Raw genomic sequence first — 12,126 nt, 5'->3', positions numbered from 1 at the left:
GATTGGTTGTAGTCAGCGAAGCAGCCAGAAGGATTTGCTGACTGTCCAAGTGTCACTTTTTTAAAGGACCGATTTATGAAGTGTTCAGTTTACGTACTAAGTTAACCACATTATAATAATTAAATAAAATCTCCCGACCCCCCCCCCCACCACCACCACCCAAAAAGAATTTCTCCTCGGATCTACGCAATTCACGTAGGTCACCCTTTTTTACTTCAAAACGTCGAATTTGAGGTGAGAGATTTTCATGCCTGAAGTTCCATGGCAGCAGTGTTTACTTGGCATGTTCTTTTTAAAAAGATTACCGGCAGAAAACAAGCAGTAATAATAATAACATGAGTTGTATAAGAGGGCGTCAATGTTGACCCACTTCTGGGTTACGATGGCGACGTCATGGTCTAAAAATAGCATTGGTGCGGTACGCTATTCCCCCATGCCTTGGGTGGGTTTTCTCCGGGTACTCTCGTGTAATCGCACATCCCATGATGAAAATGCACTGTAGGCTGTTTGAACATTCCAAATCGTCCGAGGTTTGAGTGTGTGCGTGAATTGTTGTTTGTCTCCTCGTATTTAGTAAATGGTTTACAGCTAATAGTTAGCGGAGATAGGCTCCAGCACCCCTGCGACTCTTTTGAGGATAAGCAGCTTGGAAAATTAATGAGTGAATAGATTAATTTAGTTGCTAGTGTTATAGGCTTATGATCCTTGAATTGCCCTAAAATACACAAGGGAAATAGATATGCCTAAAAATCAACAGGAAGTGACCTGATTTGAACAGGAAGTGATCCAAAAATGCCCCCAAATTAAGAGGAAGTGACCAAATATCAACAGAAAGTGGCCCGGAAATTCAACCGGAATAAAAATACCCAATAATACACGAAAAATTGATCTGGAAGTGACCTGGAAATGCCACAAAACCAACAGGAAGTGACCTTTAAACGCCCAAAAATCAACAGGAAGTGACCCAAAACGCCCCAAAAATCAACAGGAATTAACCCTGAAATGATCCAAAACATACAGGATGTTAAGATAAAACTGAAACAACAATAATCTACGATTGATCGACCACCAAAATAATTGTTAGTGGTAATGTAATGATTTAAAATTCAGTACAAATGCATTTTATTTACTTTTTTTTTTTTTTTTTTTTTAAACAAATGCCAATTGGACACAGCTCCTGTGACCAAATGTTCAGTAGTACAAAAAACACAAATACACTTATATGTCAAGACAATGTATGTACAGACATTATGAAACTCTAAACTACATCAGTGACATCAGTACATAATTATGAAATGCCAATATTAAATCTAAAATGCAGTTTTGACATGTGCAGTTAGTCAAGTGATCAATAGGTGGCAGTAGTAAAACAATCATCCTGACTACTACTCAGATCCCAACACAAGTGAATAAAATCCATAGCTTATGTCACCCAATATTTTTTAAACTTTTTTTGTTTTTAAAACTGCTCCCTGTAATCACGTAATGTTCATATATAATATGCCAAGTCTCATGCTTTTGAGAAGTTTTGTAATACTTTTGAAGATATTAAAAAAGACCTATACGTTACACTCAGAAAAATGAAACATCAACTTTGTGCTGATGGCAATGGTTGAAGTCATATCCACAATGTTGTTCGCACAAAGTAAAAAACAAAAGATTAAAAGTCCAAGCAATACACAATTTTAATATAAAAATTATGCAGGGAATAATGCACATTGACTTATAAATACTGTACATTGTAGGCTAATTCAAAACTAGCAGTCAAGTTTTTGTTATTTTTCTGGCCACGCTTATGGCAAACGTCTTTTCCAAAACGCATTTGTGCATCTTAAAAAGTCACATACTGTTCCACATGCATACACAATAATGGGTCCTTTCTTTTTTTTTTAATCCAAAAAGGATATCCAGGTCATCTTCTGTAAGCAAAAACCACAAATCTAAATGTTGTTAAACTGAAGTTTCCGACTGGAGCAGAAGAACAAACTTGTGCGATTTGGGGTCGACGTAGGATTCGCTGACCCGGATGTACGGGATGCTCTTGACGGTGACGGCTAGGTTAAAATCAAGGCAGCGGAGCGTAAAGTCGGCGCCATCCTTGACGCCGCTGGTGACCGACGCCTCGCTTACGAGTGTCCACTGGTCGGCCAGCCAGCGCTCGGGGCCGTACTGCAGGGTGGGGCCCGGGGACAGGTATGTCTCCAGGAAGGCCTGACCGCACGCCACACAAAACAAAAAAATATTGTTGTAAATTAAAACTTTTCAAAATATATTTTTTCATTTAAAACAACAAATAAATGAATAATTTAAAAGATCAATTCAAAAGTAAGTGTTTTTTTTTTTTTTTTTTAACCCTTATAACCAAGTTTCCTGAGGGAAATAAGGGCGGCACCATATTGGAAAATGTCTGCCCAGAACTTTAGAAAGAAAAACATGAATTACGGTTGAAGTAAGCAGTGTTTTGACAGAGTTAAAACTGTAACAAAAAAAACAGAGGAACCCACGGAATCTCCAAAAGTGGATTCAGCACGATGTAGATGACACTCCGAGACTAACTGCGCTGTGCGTCAACTCCTGGAGGCGCCTATATATATACTGTATACAGTGGAGAGAACAAGTATTTGATACACTGCCAATGACTTGTTCTCCCCACTGTATGGTTTGAAGTGGAATGTTTTGAACAGCTTCCAGCTTCAAAGCGCCAGTGCGGATCAACCTCGCCATACGCCTTTAATCGAAACTAGCTGCAGACAAGAAGTTAAGGATGTGATTTAAACCTAAGGATATACCTAAAATATTGTATGATAGTTCTTATCACTTCGTTGATCATTCATGGACACACTTATAACAACCTGTCAGCCTGTGATGACGTGAGGTGTAGATTGATACGCCAGCCATTTGAGTGACCAAAATGAGGTGAAATTACAAATAATATTACATTTGCCGAATGCAGAAGGGCTTACACGGATTTTGTTGTTACAAGGAAATACTACAAGGTATGTACATATAAACAAAAATAGTACGCCATTCTTTTTTATTGCAGAAATTAATCGCAATAAAACATTTGGACAATATGATTCCATTTCTCGTTTTATTTGAAACGATTGGTGCATGTGCAAAACAGGTCAATAAATCACAATTTAGAAAATTATTAGAAAAATAGCAAGAATGTGATATCAGAAAGGAGAGCTCCGGAGCCTCGACAAACTTTCACCTGACATTACGGAGACCCTCAGCGGCCTCTAGACGGGCTTTCTCCAGCTGTCCTCTGTAATTCCTGCTCCAATAGCGTACCTTAAAGTTGTTGCAGTTAAAAAGTTCGTAGTTGGATTTTGGGATTGAGCTGGCGGTCCGTCGTGAGGCGAGCCACCGTCTCCCAGCCCCAGCCTCTCGGCCGCCCCCATGAAGAACGCACGTAGTCTCGATGTACTGTATGTCCATCAACGTACAGTAAGTGTTGTTATGAGGCACATCAACTTGTCTTCCCTTGCCTAACAGCGTTTTCCACCTGTAAACAAATGAACAAAAAACTTTTTAACTCTTGCATGTATGCGTTGGCATAATTGTGCCATCCAACACTGACTGATTAGCAACAGGCTAGATAATTACAATCATCGTAATAAAAATATCAAAGGCAACATGGAAACAAAGGTTTCATGCTCAAGATTTTAGCTTTAGTATTTATTGAGCACTGGACACATGAAAATGCAGGGATAGGAAGAACATACCTTCCATAACACAGCGGCAAAATGGCTACAAAAACACCCGGTCTTTGTGGTGGCACGAACTTAGTTCCAAATCTGCCTTCACGAACATGTTGTCCTCCCCTGTCGTGATGATGGCAGATGGATGCGGTATTTCCAAATTGTCTTTTTAAAGGGATTTTAATGAGTAATGTTACTCCAGCTCCACTGTTTTGGAAGGAGAAATTCTAAAACGGAAGTTGCGAGCAGACATGCGGGAGTAAAGCAGATGTACCTCGGAAACTTGCCTATAAGGGCATATGTGTCATATTTTATATATTTAGTTTGAGCAATATGGTATTTCTTTCCCCTGAAAAATTATATTTAAAATATTTTTGTTTGTTTGTTCCGATGGACCACTAAAGGCTCCAAATTTAAAAAATTTCAATTTGCTGTCAATTATTCAGGGGTTTGTGCTTGAAAGTTAAAGTAGGTACCATATGTATTTTTAAAATAAAATACATACGATACATTTTAAATAAATAAATAATCAAATATAATAAATACAAATCAGGTTCTAATTAAAAATGAAAAGTAATTTAAAAAATCTTTTAAATGTAAATGTATTTTTTCAAACATTTATTACAGTATGAATTAATTTAAAAATTAAAATTCATAAGATTTGAGTGAAAAAAAAAAGTGAATATTAATTTGTGATGGAAAATAATAAATTTGAACAAATCATAAATAAAGTATTTTAAATATAAAACAAATTATGTTCAAAAAACAAAAAATTATTAAAGAAATTAATTCTTTTAAAATGTGGAGTAGATCTAAAAAATAATTCAATTGTAAAACAAATGCAAAGCTTTTTCTTAATGTAGAATTTTTTAAAAATAAAAATAAAATTTCAAAAAATGATTTTAAAAAAATGTTAAAAATGTAAATTTTTTAGAACATAAATAATAGTAAAGAAAATAAATAAATATAAAGAAAGAAAAAGTGGAGACAATAAACATAAATAAAGACATAAAGATTGATGAGAACTTGAAGCAACTGACCTTGGGGCTCATGTTATTAATGAGACAGAAAGCCAAGTGCTTCTGGATACTCTCCATGCTGTGGCACTGCTGCCTCCTGGTGGTGCGGAGGTACTTCTGCAGGGCACGTGCCATGGAGGGGAAAACGGCTAGCGCGGCCTCACGCACGTCCATGATGTCCGAAGGGGACGCACGCTCATCCTCCTTCTTCATGCGACGCACATGCGTAAAAGCCTCTTCCACTGCCACCACTAATCTAAAAAAAAAATACCAACTTGGTCAGAAATCTTATCTAGCCCTGCTGCAAACCATTATTTTCAGAGTCCATTCATTATTCTTGCCATCAGTCGACTAGTCAACACATAAAATATATAAAAATATGGTTATATTATTCTGGTCTTTTACATTTTAGCTGGAAATGTGCATTGGAACCAAAACCATGCATTGATAACAGTTGGGCTAGAAATACTAAATATTGAGGTGTATGGTTATTTTCTAAAGGGAAAGCAAGTATTTCAAACTCTCATTTTGACCCATTACAAAGATAATCATCTGCTTTTATTGAGGATTACATAAATCTGGGAATATTTACTGCCCCCCCATTAAAAAAACAAAATCAATTAAAATACAACAAATTGGTATTTGTTTTTTCCACCATGTTTTTTTTTAAATTTATGTATTATAACAAAAAAATAACAAAAAAAAACTAAAACAAATGTTTAAAAATCTAGTTTTTTTCTTGTTTGTTATTCATTTTTTTTAAATAAATAAAAAATCAGTTAAAAAATGTTTAGTCTTTTTTTAACTAGAAAAACAAAGGACATCAATTTTAACAATAATAAAAAATAAATAATAAATGAATAATAAAATAATTATAACAGTTTTCATTTTTTAATTAGTTTTTAAGTTAAAATATGTTTGAAGTTTTTTCCCTTCTGTGATTTTTTTAGAATAAAAAATAAAAATAATAATTAACTATCACGAGGCTCAAAAAAGATTTTGACCATCTTAAGGTCAAAAATGTCTCGAAACGCTTTATCAGCTATCAAAAAAGTTGCTCGTCGATTAGTCGATGATTGGCGGCAATGCAAATCTTATCTTACGTAAACATTGTTGCCCATTTTGTATTCTATCCTGTTTCTTACCTGGCTTTGCGTTTACGGACTCGCCTTTCGTAGTCCGCCTCCTCGTAGTACAGCTCGTTGTGGGCGCTGTCTTTCCGTTTTTGGGCGGCTGCGACGGCGGCCTGGGACTGGCTCCCGTTGGCGGCTGGTGCACCTGCCACGCTCCCCGGAGCTGCGCTCGACAAAAGGAGAATGGAGGACATCACCTTGAGCCTAGGAGGTGATCTCTGACATGTTAATAATGGACTGTGATTCAACCTTCACACCCATAAGCTCATCACTGCTTACATCAGCCACTTGAGAGCGTTGATTTAACTCTTTCAATGCCACTGATTATGGTAGACTTCAAATCATGTAGCGCCCAATCATCCCTCTGCTGTCAAATGACACGAGTTTATCAATAGTAGACCATCCGACCCATTTGAAATGGGAGGTTCAAATGAATGTTTCCAGTCAGAATAGAATAGACGTCAAATGCCATCAGTGGCACTGAAGATGAGCATTCACAGTAGTGTTGTTTTCGTCAATGATGACGATAACAAAAATATTTCGGCGACGAACAATTTTTTCATTACGATGACGAGCTAAAAACATGTCTTGAGAGACTAAAACACAACCAGACGAACGCAGTTTTCGTCTAATGAGACGAGAACGAGATGTAAATGTGCTATATTTTCCGTCGTAAGTTCACAATGTGTGACATTTAGCCTGCATCGTAGCAGTGTTTGGTCGTGTCACTCATGTGACTTGCTGTGACACACACATATTTACTCACCGGTTTCCTCTCCAGGCTCCAGACTTGCCTTTTATGAAACACTTCAGGTGCTGCTTGGTAAGTTTTGCTTTTTTTATCTTGGCTAGAGGTACAATGTTGCGTTAGCCTTTAAACGTCTGTGCTGAGCGTTCATCACACACTAAATGTAACTTTAGCATTAGCATAGCATTCGCATTAATCGAGATGAGTGTCTTAAACTCTTGGAAAACCTTTTAGATACAGTTCGTGGCGTCCAGGTAAGTTTCATTAATTGAAAATAATGTACAGTGGTACCTCTACACGCAGAGTTAATTCGTTCCAGGACCTTGTTTGTAAACCGAAATGGTCGTATGTCGCGCAGGATTTTCCGATAAGAATACATTATAATTCCATTAATTTGTTTCGCAGCCCGAAAAACTACATTAACCCTTTAACACCGAACGTGTCGGCAGCGACGCGTATACGCATATTGTTTTTGAAGCTTCGTCACGCTGTAATTACATCACCCACGTGCCGCTGGTTGGCCTCGTTTGAAAGTGTGGAAGTTGATGTCCACACCAGTTTTTATTTGAAGTCAATCGGCCAAGAAAAACGGGAGATTATGTCATTTGAGTTTTATAGTTTTATTGCACTCATAAATATGCATTAAAACGCTGCATGGACCATGTATCCATCTCCATATTTCCATCATTTCTTGTCCTTTTTCAAAACCGAAAGCAGCACGAAAGACTACATATCCCAAGAGCCGTTGTGATGTCAAGAAGGACGAACCGAATGTGATCATTTTTAATAAATTTCCCAGCGAGGCGCCAACTATTGAAAGGGAGGCATGCGAGGCAAGCAACGGCCGGTTGGTTTGAGCAAGCGACTTTGAAACGTGCAGAATGAATCTAAAACTACATTTAGCCCAAGCTAATGCATTATTTCATTAACTCAAGGAAGAAGATGAGCCGTATTTGTCGTTGTTTTCTTGGGATGAGTCGGCGTCTCGGCGAGTAGAAGTGACAGCAGCGCGCAAACGGCGAAAGAGTAGGCTGTGTGACGTTGCGTGTGGGGACGCAGCTCTGTGACCTGTTCAAGAAGAAGCTTTATTGAGTGCTCAAAAAAAAAAAAAAAAAATTTATTGGGTCGCATGCATGAAAAATTTGAATGAACTAAACTACTTGTCAATATTTTTTAAAATACTTTTTTTCAATGTTATATATATTTTTTCTTCACTATAGTCTTTTATGTAGATGTGTGTTCGAGAAGCTTGATTGCATGTACGTATATACTTTTGATAAGGTGATGGGTACAACACCTAACTTCACAAAGAGATATCCTCCAAACCCTTTTTTGTGTTAGATGATAGATTACTTTTTTTTCTTACTATTTTGCACAGTATATAACCTGTTTTGACCATAGTATGTGTAAAGGCCAAAAACGAGGCTATGACCATACCTGCTGTTTGTGTTGAATTGTCAAACATAAAACTATTCAATCTTACTTTTTTCTATTGAATGTTTATCCTAACAAGTTGAATAAATATTATCAAGCTTCAAAACGGTTGGTCGAGCATGTTTGGTTGTCAATGGGACATCAACATTACAAATTTTGAAAAAAGATTTTGGGATTTTTTTGTCTTTTTGGGTCCAAAATGTGGATTAGAATTGTTCAGTGAAGAAAACAACAATTTAGACATGAAATTCAAGGTGTCCTGAAAAAAGGGACCCAACTTGGCCATTGTAAACATTTTTTTCTTTGAAATATAAAGGCAACATCAAATGCATGCAAATTCGGCCAAAATAGGCTTAGGTGTTAAAGGGTTAAATACTAAATAAATACTGCTGGTACTATTACAAATGGCAATTACACATAGCAAAACAAATAAAGTATTCATAAAAACCGAAATAATAATAATAATAATTCCTGTAATAATGTAATGAATCGGGATGTAATGTGGCGGACGTGTTTTGCGTGCTGTGCGTGCCACGAAGATCGTGATGTCCTTGTAGACTTTATAATTATGTGCTTCCCTGTCAATGTTCATTCGAAATTGTTGGAAACATTTAATTTATTTATTTATTTATTCATGGACTGAAACAATTCTGAGTAATTATCGACTAAAACTAGACGAAATTTGTCCTGAATTTTCATTGACTAAAACTAGATAAAGACACTTTGTAATGACTAAAATATGACTATGACTGAAGAGTATTTCCGTCCAAAAGATTAAGATGAAAATTAAAACGACTGCCAAAAACAACACTGACTCACTGACTCACTTTCAGTCCTCCCTGTTGCCAGTGAATGGCACGCCATGAGTTAATTGTAAATATACAATAACAATAAACAACAAAACAATATACCTCTACATACGAAGTTAATTTGTTTCAGGACCTTGTTTGTAAATCGAAATGGTCGTATGTTGAGCAGGATTTTCCCATAAGAATACATTATAATTCCATTAATTCGGTTCCACAGCCCGAAAACCTACAATAAATCCTTAATAAATACTGCTGGCACTATTACAAATGGCAATTACACATAGCACAACAAATAAATTATTAATAAAAACCTGAATAATAAAATATTAATAATTCCTTTGATAATGTAGCGAATCAGGTTCTAATATTGCGGACGTGTCTTGCGTGCTGTACCTGAATGCAGTGCAAAGATATAAAGGTGCGGTTGAGATTTTACTTTCTCTTTTTAATGTTTTGTTGTTGCCATCAACTGGGGCGGACAGTAGGCGTGTTGTGTTGCACGAGTTCTGAAATATACAATAAAAACCTGACGAAGCTGGCGATTTCTTTGGCAATGTTACCACAATAATAATTGTCACCTTAACTTACTGTATAAAGACTGGCGAAAGGAAGTCGGAGGAGGACCGTCAAGATCGTAGACATTCTACGGCCGTATTGTTGAGCCAGTTCACCGATGCGCAGTCTACGCTCATATTTTTCTATCATTTCCGTCTTCATTTTAATGGTAAGCTTTTTACTTTTTCACCACCTGCACTAACCTTCTTGGAACCTGTGTGGATTTCTCTCACAAGAAAATCCGCCATGCGTCTCGGCGCTGTCATGTAGTGGTATTTCGAACATGTCATTGGATGTAGAGACAAATGGCGAGTCAAATTTTACGTTGGATGTCGAAAAGATCGTGTGTCGAAGCGATCTTATGTCGAGGTACCACTGTACTGTTTTCCTGCTGAGTGTGTATTATCATCACGAAGATGGTGAGGTCCTTGTAGACTCTACAATTATGTGCTTCTCTGTCAATGTTAAAACAATTTATTTTTCTTCAGCTTTTAATGTGCAATGACTGTTTATGACCTTGTCTTTTATTTATTTTATTTTTATGTGTTTGTTTTATCTTTGAAAGTTAACTTATTTTCCTGTTATATGGTATGTAAAGCACTTTGGACTCCTTAGCGGATTTTTTAAATGTGCTATACAAATATATTTGATTGATTGATTGATTGATTGATTGATTGAATGTTCATTTGAAATTGTTGGAAACATTTTACTTATTTATTTATTTATTTATTCATTTATGGACTAAAACGTACAGACAAAAACAATTCTAAGTAATTGTCGACTAAAACTAGACGAACTTTGTCCTGAATTTTCATTGACTAAAACTAGACGAAGACATTTTGTAATGACTAAAACATGACTATGACTGAAAAGTATTTTCGTCCAAAAGACTAAGATGAAAATTAAAAGGGCTGCCAAATACAACACTGTCTCACAGTCAGTCCTCCCTGTTGGACATCTATCGTTGTCAATGGCACACTATGAGTTAATTGTAAATATTATATTACTTGAGACCTGGCGTCCACATACTAATGTGGATATCACATTTTGGGTTATGTAGGCCACACTAAATGTTAATATTTTGGCCTCCGTGACCCAAAATGTGATAATCACGTACAGTATCTCAACGCCAGGTCTTTTTTAAATGACCAAAAATTAGTCACTAGCTTGCCGTATGAAGTGATAAGCAGGCTAGAACATTCATTAACCTGATGTGCTTGTGGATGCAAAATGAGATTGGTGCAGGTGAAAAGATAAAATAGAACGTAGAAGATGGGAAGCTTAAGTATGCGAGGAATGAATTATTTAAAGCTTGAAATCCCACCACCCCCTGGAGGCCTCTCTGTTGAAAAGGGGGTGGGGGGTGGTGGGATATGCAGCCTTGAACTAACATTCTCTCAACTAGAGGAGCATCTACAAATATGACATTGTGACGTTACAGGCTGGGAAAAAGAAGCATTAGTAGGGATGCAGTGTACTCATTATGTCACGCACGGAGTGATTTCCTGTGAAAGTGCCTTGCAAGAGGAGGGAGGAGTCGGACATGGCGCTACTTACGCTTCCGCAGCAACCTTCTCAGCCTGCTTCGCAAAGCTGCTCACAGAAAATGTGGCCAATCAGCCCACAAGATGTAGTGGTTAGTGCTTTTGCCTCGGTTTGGAGGTCAAGGTTGTCAGCCTCAGTTTTATCAGGACAGTGAAAAACGGGGTGTTTGAACTTTGTTGTTAACGCAAAAGACCAGTTTTTTAATATGAAGGAGGGCTGCCTTGACTAATCAAAAACGAATTTATGTTGAAATTAGTCTACTATTTTGTTAAAGTTGATGAATAAATTAGAAACACTGTTGACTGATTACTAGGTGTACATATATATATATATATATATATATATATATATATATATATATATATATATATATATATATATATATACTAGGGCTGTCAAACGATTAAAATTTTTAATCGAGTTAATTACAGCTTAAAAATTAATTAATCGTAATTAATCGCAATTAATCGCAATTCAAACCATCTATAAAATATGCCATATTTTTCTGTAAATTATTGTTGGAATGGAAAGATAAGACAAGATGGATATATACATTCAACATACGGTACATAAGGACTGTATTTGTTTTTTATAACAATAAATCAACAAGATGGCATTAACATTATTAACATTCTGTTAAAGTGATCCATGGATAGAAAGACTTGTAGTTCTTAAAAGATGAATATTAGTACAAGTTATAGAAATGTTATATTAAAATGCCTCTTAATGTTTTCGTTTTAATAAAATTTGTAAAATTTTCAATCAAAAAATAAACTAGTAGCCCTATTCTGTCCTCAATGTGTGTGAGTACACAAATTGACAGATAGCGAACATAAGTTCCAAAAAGAAATCAGACGGTGTGGCAAAGTAGCATGGGCTTTACTGAAGTCATCTCTTTTTGACAGGAGCACGTTTCTTGTATTTTTGTAAAACTGAAAATAACAAGGCAATGTGTCAATAACTTGCATAAATCACAAAATAACATAAAATGTACACACACGTGTCCATTTGAGCAGTAGCACTAGCCAATTAGCTCACAAGCATCTAACAATGTAACTGCATTTCACCATATATGTGAACAAATTCAAATACACATCATCAATAACTATCTAATGCTCATGAATATAAACAAAGGAGGAATATAACTCACAAGCGATGCATGTATTAGACACAAACAGT

At 36.3% G+C, this 12,126-nt stretch overlaps 1 protein-coding gene across 1 annotated transcript in view; it reads right to left on the bottom strand.

Annotated features, from left to right (window-relative positions):
• Positions 1–327: 327 nt before the first annotated feature.
• Positions 328–12,126, bottom strand: part of LOC130927508 (vang-like protein 1) — a 40,247-nt gene continuing 28,448 nt past the window's right edge. Inside the window, exons 6-8 of the mRNA XM_057853396.1 lie at positions 5,869–6,019; positions 4,745–4,979; positions 328–2,211 (exon numbers count right to left, since the gene is read on the bottom strand). Coding sequence (XP_057709379.1) covers positions 1,951–2,211; positions 4,745–4,979; positions 5,869–6,019 — 647 coding nt within the window. The 3' untranslated portion in view covers positions 328–1,950. The remainder of the gene's footprint in view (positions 2,212–4,744; positions 4,980–5,868; positions 6,020–12,126) is intronic.

Source organism: Corythoichthys intestinalis, chromosome 12 (genome assembly GCF_030265065.1).
Source record: "Corythoichthys intestinalis isolate RoL2023-P3 chromosome 12, ASM3026506v1, whole genome shotgun sequence".
Classification (NCBI taxonomy): Eukaryota; Metazoa; Chordata; class Actinopteri; order Syngnathiformes; family Syngnathidae; genus Corythoichthys; species Corythoichthys intestinalis.
Note: the sequence above shows the minus strand (reverse complement) of the source record. Positions and strands in the feature narration are given on the sequence as shown.